At 29.1% G+C, this 17,751-nt stretch overlaps 1 protein-coding gene across 1 annotated transcript in view; it reads left to right on the top strand.

Annotated features, from left to right (window-relative positions):
• Positions 1-16,972, top strand: part of LOC129953416 (uncharacterized) — a 41,395-nt gene extending 24,423 nt beyond the window's left edge. The window contains exons 3-5 of the mRNA XM_056066625.1: positions 4,024-4,334; positions 4,521-5,375; positions 8,530-16,972. Of these exons, the coding sequence (XP_055922600.1) occupies positions 4,024-4,334; positions 4,521-5,375; positions 8,530-9,095 (1,732 nt within the window). The 3' untranslated portion in view covers positions 9,096-16,972. The remainder of the gene's footprint in view (positions 1-4,023; positions 4,335-4,520; positions 5,376-8,529) is intronic.
• The last annotated feature ends 779 nt before the right edge of the window (positions 16,973-17,751 follow it).

Below are 17,751 nucleotides of genomic sequence, written 5' to 3'. Positions count from 1 at the left end.
TACACAAAATATTGTTATAAATATTTTGTTAAAGTTTTAGTCGACAGACGAGTTATTAGTGTGTGTCTCGTCCCAGCCACTTATAGTACGGATGCCGTGTAAAATGTTGCGTTTATCCAAAAAAAAAAAGTATCTGTTCCCACATTGAACCTAGGAAAATCTTAAACGATTCTTTGCCTGTCGCAAATAGAAATGCAAAAGATTTTGAAAACATTTTCTTAGCTTAAAATAAAAATGCATTCTAAAAACATAAATGGCTTTCTCAAAGCTTTTACTTTGGACGGATTTGTTGACTGTGTGTAGGAAAAAAGGAGCCAGTTCGAAAAAAGTGAAGACATCTTGAAATATTGTAAAAACCTTGGAGTATATCCGAGCACTCATATGTAACAAAGGTTCAAAAAACCGAACGCAACATCTTTCCTAACTTTCAGAAGTGATCGTTTACTGATTATTGGGTGCACTTGTGCTCGAAATGCAAATAAAAAAAAACCCAACGTCTTTGAATTTCAATCAAATAGCCAAAACTATCGCTGAATCTCTTATTTGCATCAAAATTCTCCAATTATGGAGAGGACTCAGATAAAATACTTGCTGTTGACTGTTTGATATGAATGAATGGTTGGTTTATGTGAATGAAAAACTTTGAAAATCAATGCTATAAAAATGGCAACATAATCACCTTTCTGTGAAACTATAAGTCTCTTTGCTTATTAACAGCCGTCTGCTTCAAAGACTATTAAGAAAATACATATTTGACACTGTTGTTATAAACTTTTCAAAACTTTGAATACACCATGTCAAAATTGTATTGATTAAACATTAACGGAAAACTAGGACTTATTGATTCATCAAAAGACATACATAAATCCAGAATGGGGCTTTGATTGGTTTGAAGATCTAATTTGTAGTGAACACCTTTTAAAAGCCCTTTAATTTATGATCCTTCTTTTCTTAATAAATATTGTATTGGAACACACAAAAATCGGGAAGAAAATAAAAAACAAAAAATTGAAAATTTAATGATTATTTTGTTGACGTTAAATAAAAAGGTCTCAAGTCAAAAAATTACATTTTAGGTTTTTGAATTGGTTCAACGGCCTTTTGTTTAACAACAGGAACTTGAGACTAGAAAAACTGCTAAATATTGTATTAATTTAATCTTATGACCATAAGACAGAAAAGTTCATATACGTGTTGATATAACGTCTTTAGTTAATTGAGCCGGTGTGATCAGTTTCTGAGTTATTCGTACGTTCTCTTTGCCTAACATCAAAGATTATATGGTTTTATCCTGGTTCTTCTAAAATGAAACCAAAATATCTGGTGCTGCCGGTCAGTGTTCCATATGTAGTAATAAGAACAAAATTTAAACTCTCCGATGATGGTCTGATCAAATTTCAGCATTTAAGCAAAAATAAAAGCTGTGTTTGGTTGCATGTTTAATATTTCATACGAGGTCGATGTATGAAGGTTGGGTTTGTCTGCTAGTCAGATTTAAAATTGTCAGGTCGCAAGGTTAGAGTTTTAAGGATATTTATGGATTTTTTCAATTTATAATAACTAAATGAATTTCCTTCAGATTGAAATACTGACTCCATCCATGGTATGTTAAAAAATATTTATTTGAAAAGGTTTCTTTTCTGATTTTTTTTAATAACATACTGAGAGTGTTGAAAATTTTGCGGCAATGCGAGTAAAAAAAGTTAACTATGCGCGAAGGCTGGATATGATTGAGGAAGCAAAGAGTACCTACGAGAATTCTGATTTAAATATACATTTATTGTGTGTTTATGTTGGTAAGTCTGTGATTTCACATAAGGGTGGATAGTACAACCAACCACCCACTCAACTCATAATGTCGTTGGTTCTGTTGGTAGTGTTCTGTAGAAATGTTTCTGCCTTGATGTTTCGTAGGCTTTTCGCTCTTGCATCTCATTAACCTAATTTTTAAAGAATTCCGTCACTTAGTATCTCTTTAATTTTGTTTAAGGTATGGATATACACTTAAAATAATACTGAATATTTTTGTTATCAATATTTTATATATATTTAAAAAAAACAAGTATTTTGTTTATGATACAAGAAATTAAAAAAAAGAATGTTTCTTATGTATGAGCATCTTCGGTTGTCGTATTGAATACAAACTACAATTATTGTCATATTTGTATTAATCCCAAAGCAGAGTTGTTGAACAATGATTTCTTTTCGTAATTCATCTTAACTTTTATTTGAATTATAAGTAATTGTATTAATAATTACAAGAAATTATAAAATGTAATAGGTTAATTCAAGTTCTTCAGAGGAATGCTTATTTATTTATTATTTCAAAGCAACATACTCAAATAAATTAAGCATTTCATTAAATTATCTTGCAAACTTAATTGACGAAAATAATATTTAATTACATTTTTGTGTAATCATATACTGCTTTTTTGATCATTACTTTTATTTTCAATTATATTTATGTAATTATATTAGCTCTTCAATAACATATAATTTGCAATTAATATTCTTCAATAACAATTAAAAATAATCGACAATTTCAAGTACATAATTGTAATTGAATATTTGTGTTTATAAATGTTTCGCAATTCTGTCCCAAGCCTAAAGAACTTCGGCTATTAATTTAGCGTAATAAATATTGTGAATGCCTGAATAATGGAAAACTTCTTCCATTATTTCTGTAGTTCTATAAAGTGATTCTGTAGTTGTTAATTTTGAACTTTCTTCAAAAGCAAGAAAATAATGTTAAATATAGCAAAGATACTGTATCGGGAATGTTATTTGTTATAAACCTTTTTCTGGTGATCTCATGGTTTATCTTACCGTGCGGTGTGACAAATCTTTACACCGTTTTGAACAAAGTATGATTACTGCTGACATAAATAAACGCCTTAAAGAGCTTACTTCAATTCTCAAAGCTTGTTCTTCATCTTTTTACAGCGAATTAAAAATAAAATTAAAAACAAAATCAAACGTCAATGAAATATTCATTTCGGCATTTTAAATGCCAAAGTGCTACCTTGGCTACAACTAGGTAGTGATACGAGTCGTGCGAGTGATGCGGCTAAGCATGCAGTACAAAAGAAAGGGATAAGGCTTTGTTTTGCTCTTGATACAAATATTTGCTATGTTTCAAAAGTATTTTTTTTTCATCACTAGTGTCAATTTGCGTGATCAATCAAGAATTACGTAAACAAAATTATAAGTATTTATAAATTCATCCATCAACGGTAAAGAGTTCCAAACATTTACCTAACCCTTTACACTAAATAAGACATAAGACCTGATTTTTACATTACATAACATAACTAATCACTACGGAATAGAGACACTGCGCGACTAAATTTGAATATGCTTATTATGTCAATTTTTTAAGCTCAACAAAGCGTAGCAAAATAATTCCATCAACAAATCAATTCACTGTTGACTTTTATACAGGATTGCTTTCCTACATTTTATCCTTGTTTATCAAGCAAAGTAATTACTTTTTCCTTACATATGGCGTCAACATACTAAAATTGTTTCTTGTTGATGTTATAGACTTAAACGTGTTAACCAAAAATTTTGAAAAAAACATCAAATAACACAAGACATCTGTACCTTTGGAATTGGTCTTGAAAACAACCCAAGTCCTTTAGTTAGATGCTTCTTTAATACATAACCGTGTTTTGATCTGCCTGCCCATTGATCAAAGTTTATAAAGGTTTAAGCTTTAAATTTACACATAATACGGCTTCTTAGGCAATGTTGCTTTATTTTTTGTATATAGGTTTACTACTTAGTCCGATAGAAAAGATATATAAAACTTTTATTTGATTTATTGAAGTTACCAATCACGCAATCATTCGATTGAACTTTAGTCAGCAAATTAGGAGACACAGCTCTTATTTAATTAATTTTGACTGCCCCTACGTCTGTCACAGCTACTACGAGTATATTTAATAGATGTTAAAAAATGTGAAATTAATCTTATATAACTAAAACTAATCACTTTTGTTCAATATTGTTTTTCGTTTACAGATTTCGTATAGATAACACAGACCATATTATCGATGTGAATAAAGGTAATCTTGCCTTTGAATTCGATCAAGTGCACATAATTTGTCCCGTCTATGAGCCTGGCACATTTGAAAACGAAACGGAAAAATACATAATTTATAATGTATCGAAAGTTGAATACGAAACATGTCGAATAACAAATGCTGATCCGCGTGTCATAGCCATTTGTGATAAGCCACAAAGACTTATGTTTTTTACAATAACGTTCCGGCCATTCACCCCACAGCCAGGTGGTTTGGAGTTCCTTCCTGGAAATGATTACTATTTCATTTGTAAGTAAAAAAAAAATAAAAACAAAAATTGTTTGTTCTATTTTGTTTGAACCAAGTTTTATATTGTGAATTTAATTTTTAAATTACTAATGTGTCAATAGTTTAAAAAAAAATAGCACTACAATTTAATATTTATATAATTTATAAAGATTTTTGATTGATTTAATATCACAAACTTTTTTCTAGCGACATCATCAAAAGACGATCTCTACCGTCGGATAGGAGGTCGGTGTTCAACGAACAACATGAAAGTTGTCTTTAAAGTTTGTTGTGCACCAGAAGATAAAAATAATCGAACGAATGGCAACATGGGCGGAGGGAATGGTAGTAGCGGTGGTGGCGGCGGCGGAGGAGGAATTGGTAACAATGGCGTGAACAGTGGCAATAGCGGGAACATTAATAGCAATACCGCAATACAACAACAACAGCACAATAATAATATAAATATAAATGGTGTTGGACAATTGCCACTGCCTAAATTGCCTGTCATGGGTGGTGGTGCTATTAACGGCGGCAATGGTGGTCTGATGATCAACGGAAACAGTGGCACATCTATCAACACCAATATCGACCAATACAACAACCGAAAACCATCACAGCAACCCAACAACATTGGTAATGGTAACATGGGCATGAACGGTATCGGCATTGGTGGCGGTGGTGGAATGAATGGCATCAATGGACAACATCCGACTGGCATTCGAATCAATAACGTGCCGTCTTCACAGCAACATCCATCACAAAAGAATGGTATGCATGGGGGTTTTATTGCGCCAATGGCAAATATTAATACAAATAGCAGTAACGTTGTGCAAAGCACAATAAATTGGCCCGACTGGGGTAACCATAATAATCATAATGGGGACCAAGACGGCAGCGATCCGGGCGCTTTAAATAATACATCTATATCAACAATTGGTATTCACCCGCATTTCTATCCACCTCATAAAACTTCACCACGTCCTTCTAATATAAATAGCGTCGCTGTTAATAACAGCGATAGCAATTATTCACCGTCCCATAAGCCAACTAAGAATACAAGTAAGTAGAGAAGTAACAGAAAAACTACAAAAAAGAAAAAAAATCAAAGCAAACAAAACCCAAAAAAAAATCAAAAACAAACAAAAATTCTTTCTTTTAGTTATCCAACTGAGTTTTTTAAAACAAGTATTTTCACTCCCTTCTTTGGTTATAAAAAAAAAACGATTAAACGCATGTAGGAAAAATTTAGAAGGAATAGTTGAAAGACAGAAGAGTGAGAGAGAAAGAAACAGTATGTTTATTTAAAAAAATTGGAGTCCTTTTAATACAAAAACATATATTTCATAAAATTCTGAATTACAAATTCTCGCTTGCTCTTATTTCATTATTCCTCTTTAAAGATCCTCCTCCATGCAGATATATTTTATAAAATTTTGATTAAATTGCTTTGGACAGCATTTGTGGCTATGAATTTTGAATGCATCAAATTTTTTGGTTTATTTTTGTTTTTAAATTTTATTTTGTAAAAACAAAACCTATTTTGGCTCTGTTCGATTTGACAATTTTGATGAAACTTTTCAAAAAAAATACAAAAAAAAACTTTTGTTTTTTTTTCTTTTATTGTTAACTCTTTTTCCGACAGTGGGTGCGCTATGGGATGGGTAATATTTGCATTGGCTAAAATGTCTAAATTTACAAAAGAAAAGAAATTATTTTTTCATATCGCGAAAGTTTCTATACTTTCGGGCTAACCAATTGTCACTACTCGTTTTTCAGAGAAAATATAAACATAAATAATAATAACAATAATAAAAAAGCTTATGGTAAGTTACTTACAAAAAAAAAAATCAATTAAACTGCATCACTGCCGTCTTGAATTTCTCAACTATACAAACAAGAAAAAACAAAAATATTTCATATTCTAAAGCGTGGTCCATATTGGTGCTATGATGAGAACCACTTAATTATTATAAAGTAAAAAGAGAGGAGAGCCATTATTTTAACTGTTTTACCTACCAACTGGTTTCTTACAGTTATACTAGCTATCAATATTGAAACATAAATGCATATTATAAATTTGTCTACTATTTTTATATTCAAATATGTATTTTTTAAATAGATATAGATTATACCTATGATTCCAATTTATCCCGAATTTCGTAGATTTTTTTTTGTAATATATATAGTGTACATAATTACAGTGCATTCGAGATTTACTGTGAAACAATGTTACCAATGATTTTCGATTCAAAATTAAAATGGAAATTTCTAAAAGTTTGTCGTAAGTCATGAAACAGTTACTAATTAAATTTTTTTGATTACTCGATGTTTACCATTAAAGAATCAAAAAAGGTGCAGTATCTAATTTCTCCACTTAATTCACTTAATTTCTTGTAACACATTAAAAAAAAAAGTATATTTTCATATATTCCATGTTTAATGACATTTTAACACCAAACAGTGCCTTTCTGAAATGTTTATAATAAAAGCCTTTGGTTTTCAAATTTTGACCTATATTACTCTTTAATTCCCATGCCATGTTTATGAACAAAAAAAGCGATTTCTGCTTCTTAATTAATAAATAAAATTATAAATATAAAACAGGTCGTCACCTAAAAGTGAGACTACGCACTGTGTGTGTGTTGTTTTTGAGTAAACGCGTGCAGAAGTAGAACAGAAGTTTCTAACAAAAATATTTATTTATGGGAATTGAAGAGTAAGGTTTATTTGTCGGGTAAAATTGGAATCACCATACTAATTAGGATACATGAATACGTATGCGAACGTGTCATTTGTATTGTTTTGTAGTAGTTTGAGTAGATATTTATTTTATTCACGTAGCTTTGTAAATTTTGTTTCCCTACCATAAATTGATATAAAATCTAATTTTATTTTTAAGTGTGTAAATTTACTTTTTATTATTTTTTCATAGAAACGTCCGATAGTTTTTTTTTAATATTAATTTTTTTTTCATTTGCAATTACATCTACGCGATAAGTTTACCAAATCAAAGAGTCTTTATTCGCAGAAGCAAACATGGGAAAAAAACTTTCAGTCATTGATTAATTTTTTTTTGCTTGCAGTCTTATATTTTAATAAAACAGTATCTGCGTTTATCAGCAACATACTTTATTAAAATTTTGTTTATCAATAACTATTTAAATGAGATTTTTTTTTAAAGAAAAGTTGTTTTGCCAAGTAGACTGTGCCATAAATACAGATTTTGCTTTATTCAACCAAAATATGTTGGCGCAAAATTTTAAAGAACCTATTGTTAAGGGTTGCACAATTTACTAGTTAGTAATTTGCTAAATTTTTAGCGATTTACTAAGGAAGTTCAAAATTGCAAACCTTTGATTACTAGTAAATTGCTGATTTCCCTCTATTAAAAAAACGAGCATCCAAACATGTTGTAAAAGCGACAGCTCATAAAAATAAATAAGGCAGCAAATACGTTGTTGACTGGACCATTCCATCCACTGCTCTTATAAGAATGAATGTACAGTTGTCAGATGGATTTAGCAAATTGCTTGAGTTAAAGATTACATATTCCGGGATTTTAACTTTTCCTAAAGCAAAAATTAATACTCTTACTTAAAGAAATTGTTAAGAGATAGTATGATGTTAAAATCGTTTAAAATTAGCTAAATCACTAAATCATTTTAAATTTTGCGCCTTTAATTCGAAAGCATAGTTAACTGCCCAATACTGAAGTATACATTTATTTTTAAAGACAGATTTGGTAAATTTGCCCATATAATTTTTTAAGGAAATGTATATAATTTAAAAATAATTGGAGTTGCTATTAAAAACTAAGAAAACCACATTGAATATTTTCGAGCTACCGATTAGAACAAGTGTAACGTAAGTTTCTTACTAGAAAATACTAAAGAGACTTTTTCCCTAGTGTGATGATGGTTCCTTTATGTACTATTTTGATTTTATATGAATAGATTTTTTTATATAATGCAAATATATAGCTTGAATTATTATATGAATGTGCTAAAATTACTTGCGCAGTACTATAAACAAAATACTATATAAAATCTTATCAACGTAACTTGCACAACTTGATTTAATATTTGCCACCAACGATATTTAAAAACATTTACATTTTTTCCAACTTAAATAAACTAAAATAATCCTTAAATGTTCTTCGAATTCTTTTTTTGTTCTTTCTTTCTTTTTTCCCACAATTTTACTCTTGTATTAGATGATTACGACAAACATCCGAATGAAGTTGTCAAAAATGAAGAACTCACATACAACAGCGCAGCACCATCTTTATATAAAATTCGGCGTCGAAGGATAGTAGAACAACAACACCAACTCCCAAACGAATCAGGAACAACAAAACCACTAATTGCGACGGCGAGAAGCAGCAGCGGCAAATACAGCCTGCGTTTCAAAACGAAAACTTCAAGCAAAAGCGTTTATCAGAAATTTAAATCATTGCTGCAAATATTGCTATTCACAAGCAATCACCGTAATCGTATCAATACAATCAATACCTTTATGAATTTTGTTTCTGATTGTAATCCTATTATTCTAACAACAACAGTCCTAGTTACTTTAATAAACTTATTTCAATATAAATTCTCATCATCGTGGAGTGTGATGCGGCTATGTAATTCATCATCATCAACATCATCGAAAGTGCCACCACCAACGAGGACGTCGTCTAATAAGCTCGCGCCCAAGTTTTCGTCCTTATCTCCACCAAAAAATATACTCTTTTCACCTGCAGATTGTTGCATAATGGAAAAAGCCCTACGGTGAACTATAAATTAATTTTTTTTATTTAAACATTTAATTAAATAATAATAAAAAATATTAAGTAAAACTAAACAAAAAAAATAACTTAAAAAGGTAAACATTGAACAAATGTTTTTTTTTAATTTTAAATTAATTTAATTTAACAAAAAAGAAAACAACACATAGTTTATAAAAGAAGAAAAAAAATTTGAATTTTTTTTTCAACTAAAATTTCTTATCATTAATAATATTATAAATATTAACATAAAATTAAGGAACAAAATTTATATATGCATATAAATCATATAAATATATATATATATATACTTACATAAACGCATAAATATACATGTACATGTATATATTTAATGTATTTATACATACCTTATGTATGTGTTGTATAAAGTATGTGCGTATACTTAATTTGTGTGGGCTTTAAAAGAACTATTTTATTTTCATTGTTTATAGTGAAAAATTGATTGATCTTTGCCAAAAGTCTAAAGGCAAAAAAAATATGATAGCCAAGCAAATGTTTAAGATCTTAAGAGCTTGTTTGAATTTTATAATGCATTTATTTTATCTTCCATTAATTTTACTAATGTTTTGACTATAATCGTTTTTAAACATTTTTAATGTTTTATTTTAATTTTAAGTGGTATCTTCGAACGCTTGTTCCATAACTGGTGCTGCTTTAAAGTGTTCTCACCAATAAAACTGACTATATAGTATCATCGCCAAGGTCATGTCCAAAACAATAGAAACTTTTATTATTTTTACCACTGTATAAAAGTCATATTCATAAATGAGATCACGAAACTAGTCCGAAGTTCTGTAGTAATGTTACTTAATGCCATACAAATGTTAAAAAAGAGAATTCCATAAGAAATTCTAACTTTAATAAACGAAATTAACACTAAATTTTCGGCGAGGCTTTGGCACGAAAGGCTGATATAAAACATTCCTTTGTACTTTGCAGGAAAGCTGAGATTAACGCATAACCTCAAATGTACCATTGCCAAGCCAAATAGAAGCATCCTGAAGTATGGCCGGAAATTTACAACATAGACCATAATGTCTTTTAGGCGTAGAGCAGGAGTTTGCAATCGATTTAAACATGTTTGTTCCACCCCAAGCTCATAAAAACAATTTTGAAACTCTTCTGTAGCCGTGTGCTCAGTTTTATTTACATATATATACAAGTGAAAAGCCAATATACCAATTTTTGATGCACCATGAGCCACAAAGGTATTTTGTTTGTATATAATGAAAACACATATTCTATACATGGCAGTGTAAACTTTATTTTCAATTACCATACATTTGTTGGCTAAAAGGAAAGACACGTAAATCCCAGTTACTAAAATTAATGTCAATCTTTATAGATCCTTTAGTCGTGTATCAGTTTGTGTGTTGCACACTTCGTAACGAGCATTTTTGTTATACATATTGACTCAACTCAAACGAACTCAGCTCATTAAGAAGAAATTTAATAATTTGTTTCGCCCACGAATAACAAATAATTACCAAACTTATGTTATATACATTGTTTTCCAAACGGCAAGGTTGCAATAGTGACATATCCCATCAAGTAAAGAAAGCATTTCACCATGTTATTAGGTGAATAGCAATTTAGTCTAAAGGTCTCTCCTGCCAGTAAATCAATTGTTCACTATATATACAAAAATAAAATAGTTTTTTAGTGTCCCTGAACAAAGAATGATATATTATAAATATATATACTCCCGTTCAATAGACAACACATTAATTTAATTAAACAGTGAATCGAAGACAGGAAAATTACTACATAACTATGATAGTCAAGTCAAATGCATGTGGTAACAAATTTAAAAATTCTGACTCAGCATAAAAGCGCCTTTCTCTGTGTTCAGTATGGTTGGGGGCTTTATAATGTTAAATTACTTTGGTTATACTTCTGATACCCTCATTTCATTAACTCTTTGCAAAACAATTTTTTCATCAACTTTCATTAAAATTGGTCAATATTGTGCCACAGAAATCAAACAATCATTTCTCAAAATAAATTGCTTTCTTCTGGTCAGGTCTTTGAAATATACGTCTTTAAAACTGTAAAAGAAAAACAAAATACGGTATTTTTAACGCTAGGGCTGAATACAACAAAAAAGTGATAATTTTGCACAATACAAACCTTAATCTTTCAGATACAGATACATTTTGATATCTCAGTTAGTTTTTGGAAATTCTCATAAGTTCTTCAAAATTCATCATTTGACTCTATATGAAGTTTTGAAAAATGTTGAAAAATACGTTTAGCATTTTGTTGGTGCTAATTCTGAATCCGAACTGTGATTTTTGCTATATGCTCTGCTGATTTAAAAATGATGGTCTTCAACATAAGTTTTTTAAATTTATAATGTATTTCAAAAACTTGATGTAATTACTTGTTTATTTGACAATTCTCTGTTCTGTAAAAAAAAAACATTCATATATCAGCCCTAGTGAGATTGTCCGTTCGGAGGAGACAATTATTAAAAACACATGCTTCGTTGGATGTTCATTTGCATGCGATCTGTTACTGCACACTTGACGTTCTTTTTGATGCGTGCTTGTTTTCATGTTAGCGATTTCTCTTAAACACACAAATTTACACACACAAAATGTTTCTTAGTTTTTAAGAAAGTGTTGGAAAACCAAATTTTTAAAAGTTTTAACTTGTTTCGCAAAGAAATTGTGTCAAAAGTTACTCAAAAAATGTGCACGAAATTTGTTTTTAAATCTTCCGAATCGGAGAATTCTCAGATTTGAACAGACAACTCGAGAAGGCCGTTTATAAAAAATGGATGCATTCTAACATGAATGGTGTGAATGGTCGAATGGTCATATTTCTTTCAGTTGCAAAAAATCCTATTTCAACTCGCATGCCGACCTGAGATTAAAATGTGTATTTTCGAATATCAGACAATTACATTTTCGATCGTTTTATCTCTACGAGCGTTGTTACGACCTGACGTATAGATGGCGCTTGTTGTTTGAAAGAATGACTATGGTAGAGAGTACCAACTTTATAAAGCTTGAAGCATAACAACGTTACGTTTCAGTATTTATTTGGGCTAGAGGTGTGTCAACCGTTCATTTTAAAAGATTCAATCGTTCATATGTCGTTCAGTTCAATGATTCGTTCTTTTCAATCGTTCATTTTTTCAATCATTTTGGTATCTGTTTCATTTGGATGCGAATAAAATGGACAAATTTCATTCTATTCCAATCGTTCACTTTTTTAATCATTTAGGTTTCTGTTTCATTTTGGTTTTTAATGGAAAATAAGCGAGTGGAACCTTATGGAACTTTTTGCAGTAGAGTAGGTAAGGTTAAGGTACTTCATTTTCATTCAGTTTCGGTCTTTTAAACAATTAGTATTGAAATAATTGATTGATTGTTTCAAAGCTATGTCTAATTCCCATTTTATATCATTTCATTTGAATGAGAATAAGTTGGATGAACGAAACATATTTCTTTTCCTTTAAAACGAAAGACAGCATGATGAAACGATTGACATTAAGAACGATTGATTTGGTTTAATACAATTGCAATCACTCAATCTTTTTGATGAACGGGTCATAAAGACCGAATCAATCACGATTGACACAGGTCTAATTTGGGCAGCCATCAGTAGTGAACGCTCTCAGTAAATTTTTCAACATGTCCTCAGTCCAACTAATACAAAGCAGAGCTAGATTCTACTCAAACTCATTAAAAGTGCTCGTGAAAAGTCACGACTGTTTTGGTTTTAGGGATAGGTTATTTTATCTGTACATTGTTCCGATGAGCGTTGGGTGGTTGAAAACTGAAATTGGCAAGTTTAAGAAAATTGCATTCGTATTGAATATATTTTTTCAAAAGTTTGTTAGCAGGTAGAGAGATACATGTATGAACAAACATAATCAAGAAATTATCATCAATATCAAAGACAAATGTATTTACATACCTAACTTTTATATAAAAGTCTTCAGAAATTCTGCGATTATGGTGTTAAGGATATAAGTGTTCAACAAAAAGCTTCTATCCTTTTTTTGTATATTGTAATTTCAAAAATTTAATACTTAAGCTCCCAAATTTATTACCGTTTGGGTCTTGCCTACTTAATTTGTATTTGTCTCAACTTCGTTCATTTCAACTAAATATTATGCAATTATTTGTTACCTAATCATAAAACATTGCTAACAAAAATTGTATTCATATTTATTTTAAGAAACCCAAAACCCATAAATCTAGAATACATATTTTATTACATGAATCCTTTATATCAGATCATCCTGATCTTGGTTGTTTTGCCCATGATCGCTGTGCTCGCTTTTTTGTGTGTTGTACACAATTCATCATACTCGATACTGAAAACTCGTAAGGGTATTGGTTGTGTTTAGACTGTTTTTGGTCAAACCCGCTTTTTTCGAGCGAGTACTCGATATTCATGAAAATAACTCGACTCGTTTTAATCTCTGAACCAGACCACAATTGTACATTAATTTAAAAGAGCGATGTGCTTTAAATGATAACTCCTAATTATTACCAATTAAAATAAGAAATGGGTGTAATTTCCATATGAAATGATGTTATTAATTCGTTATCTTACTTTTTTTTATAAAGTTTTCAAAAAAAGAAATTTATTTATTAAAGAATACATCGGGAGATTTGTCAGCTTTGTGAAAAATTAAAAATCATATTTCATGAAACACTGTTTTTTGTTGTCTTTATTTAAATGAACCGGAATGTATACATTACACTGATTTAAAAAAACCTAAAATGTCTTTCATTTTCGATTCAACTAGATTTTTTGTTTATACTTGGTGAATTAATAATTTGCTCAAATTTCAGATTCAAAATACTTTTTACTTTACTTTACAAATTTTAAAAGAGCCCTTTTTTTGTTTCATGGTTCATAACTTAAAACTTTTTTTTATTTAAAATATAACCTTGGTCTTTTTTTAAGAGAATTTAAATGATATTTTAAAAGAGTGCAGTTCTAATTATTGATTTAAGTTATTAAGGTTTTAGCGATTTCCACTGTTTTTTTTTGTTTGTTTAGATCACCTGTTGAAATTAGCAGATAACACTTGCTTATGGAAGCAATACAATATTAAAATAAGACATTATAGTTTTTTTGAATCAGTCATACATACATACACACATATATATAATCATATATACATATATATTTAAATTTAAAAAAAAATACAAATATGTATATGAAAAATTCATTTAAGTTGAAACAGATGCTGAAAAAGAATTCTAAGCGAGTGCACAGTGCGGTTCTTTTAGCTTTCAGACGCACGTTAAACAAAATTAAAACCTACTATACCTATTATATTTGTATTTTTTCAAATATTAACATATGTAATTGACGATCATGAAGAGCAATAAGGTCAAAGTAATTCCTATAAAGAAAAAATTTCATTTAAGAAGAGTTTTGTTAAAATTGCAACAAAAAAATTTTAAAATTGCGAGTCACAAATTAATTTTCGAATACTTGGGATTAATTTGTTATTTCATATACTATGCATAGGTATATACTTTTAAAAAATTCACATCTTTCCACATTTTGTATTATGTTTTGAAATATCAGTACAAGAAAATACTTGGTATGTAGTAGTAACATGTGATATAAACACCAGATTCGTTACCCACATTAATAATTCACGAAATGTTTAAATGTATTTGTTTGTATATTTCGGGGTATTTGATGTTAAAGTTATATAATTTTTATTATTTTCTTATATTTTGTATTCTGTTTTATGTACATTTTGTTTGTTCTTAAGTTCTCCATTTTCTGGACTGGCTTATTTAAGTTTTTGATTTTTGATAAGTTAACAAAATATCACTACCCAAAAGAAGATGGAGCCTTAAATGTTTTAATATCGTACAAAAAACTGAGCTGTAAATAATTGCTACATGTTTAGCTCCGAATAAAATAAGCGAATAGATAGAATTAAAGATAAGCATTATAAACTTCATACGAAAACAAAATAGTGTCTAGATTTAACTTTTCAAGAAATTGTCGAATACCCATATCGGCAGAAGTTCAAACCTGAAGCTTACAGGAAAAATCTTCTTGAAACAAGTATCAGATATAATTTTTGGTGCATTAATTGTTTTGCCTTTTTTTCTTATTGTGAAAACAACCCCTGCTCTTATATCAATACAAAAAGTACAAACCTTAAAAGGATTTAAATTTTGACTTCTACATTTTGAGACTTGGGAATTAACGGCTCTAGAGAATTTGAATTTTCTATAATATGGAAAGTTATCAATTTCCACAAAAACAGGATCATTTACTCGTATCTCCTTATCTTCGTCCAAAAAGAATTTCATTGATTTCTAAATAATTTTCTGTCCACGTCTCTCTTTCTCAAGAAATTTAAAACAAACATTTGTAAGGCGCACATTCACAAAGCAATTATTTTATATTGGAATACTTTTTGTTTCAATTAAAACAACAAAACATTTTGGAATTCTGTAAGGCGCACATTCACAAAACAATTTTTTTACATTGAAATAATTTTTGCAATTTCATTCAAGCGTTGACTTGTATTTCGAAAATAAGGATTGTGAGCGAACTTTTGCTGTGTGGCTTTCGGTTCATAATGATTGTTTCTGTATTATCTTAAAATTTGTTGAATCGTGGGTACCGAGCTAAATATTTTGCCTTACTATTCTACTGTTCATTTTAATTCAAAATTAGACTCGAGCTAATTTATAAAATTTAATTAATAAATAAATTTCTAAACAGCTTTCATAAACTTCAAATAAACTCTAGCTGAGTCTGCATCATTGAAGTGTGAGGTATTTTAATCATCTCTTAAAACGAAACAGATTAAATTAAAAACAAATTTAAGTTATATGCATATGTATGTGTCTTGATTTTTGAAGCTGTGCTTCATTTGTGTATTGTTACTATTTTAAACAATAACTTAACCGTGCGAATTATGATTGTGGAATTCAATTGAGTATTCTGTAATTTACATTATTATTTAGCTTTTAACGAATCAACTTTGATTTTCGAATTGGCAATTCAATGACATTTCAATAACGAATATTAAATAGTGGAATCAAGTAAAAAAGAAGGAAATTTTATAAAACGATTAGTTTCGCATTCCATACTTAGACCACATGCTTCGTGATATAATATAAGATTTCTGTTTATTCAATTCTTTAAAGGACACAACCAATTAATAGTTTTAGATTAAAACAACCCTTAAAAGTGCATCCAACTAACAATGAACCGCACTGAAATGAAATTAAATAAAATCGATATATATACACAAAACTTGTAAAAAATAAAAATAAAACAAACTCACATGATCAACCTATGATTTTAGCACGTTACCTTGTGTCCCATGCGTCTGTGTAAAATAGATAAATATAAAATTAAAATTATGATAAAAAATATGTAAATTAAGCAAAAATAAAAATAAAACAAAAAAACTTACGAAAACTAAAAAAACACTACTATTTCGATTGAGGAAACAAAAAAAGTTATTTTTTAATTGTTTTAAATTATCTTAAGGTCTAGGAAAAACCCGTTTTTTGACTGAAACTAGAAAGTGATTGATATAAAAAATATCTATATATAAATAAATTTAATAATAAGATACTAAAAAACTAAAGCGATAAAAAAGATGTACTTTATTGCAATGAGGAGAACATGATTCTTTTTAATAAACAAATGAAAGAAAGAAATAAAAAAAAACACAAACATGAGTAACGGATAAATCAACTTAAATTTATATTAATATATATGTACCATGTGTTATACATATATATATAAACGTTTATAAACTGAACGTAAAAAAGTGTTGAAACAGAACAAAAAGAAAAAATTGTTGTGTCGTGATCGAAGTTAAACTAATTTACTTTTTAAGAACAAAGAAATTAAGTAAAAAAAATTAAATTTTTGTTAAGAGAAAACATAAAAACACAAAACGATAGTATTCCTCTAAATTAATAAAGAAAATAACGAAATAAATGAACAATAACATAAGAAATAAAGTAAAAAAAATACAAATAAAAAACAACACAAAATAAGAACATCTCTGTAAAAAATTAAAAAAAGAAAAACTCTTAACTTTCGTTCTTTTTCTCTCTCGAACAAAAGCAGGCGAAGTACGAATTCGTTTAGGAAAAACAAAATAAACAGAAAGAAATCAACAAAAAGCCATTATCACAATATTTTTTAAGCCTTAATGTATTTTAGTTTTTTAATCTAATTTATAAACACTTATCATTAAATAAAAAAACTGCAATGTGCAGGCATTGACAAACAATATTATAAAAAAAAAAAACAGATTTATTGGTTTGATTGAAGTCATTTTTAAATAGACATTTTGTATGGTCTGTTTGAAGATTTTTAAAAGCAGAACAGTTTTGTTGTATAGTTTGAACTTTTGTCGGCATGAATCGTACTATTGACATTTTTAACTACTTTTGAAATTTCCTCATATATGTGTATACGAAAGGTTAAGATGATTAAAAACTAGTACGTTTCGAACAAACCGCAGGAAATTCCTCTCTAACCGATTACTTCGATAACGGCGATGTTAAAAGCTTCTTTTTGTTGGTACTAAGCTACAGGATCGACTTAATTTCTATTAAGAACTTAGTGTTCTAAGATTCAAGGTGTTTTAAGTTTCCATTTAAAAACAAAAAC

The sequence above is a fragment of the Eupeodes corollae genome, chromosome X (genome assembly GCF_945859685.1).
Source record: "Eupeodes corollae chromosome X, idEupCoro1.1, whole genome shotgun sequence".
NCBI lineage: Eukaryota > Metazoa > Arthropoda > Insecta > Diptera > Syrphidae > Eupeodes > Eupeodes corollae.
The sequence above is the reverse complement of the archived record's forward strand: the minus strand, read 5'-3'. Positions and strand labels throughout refer to the sequence as shown.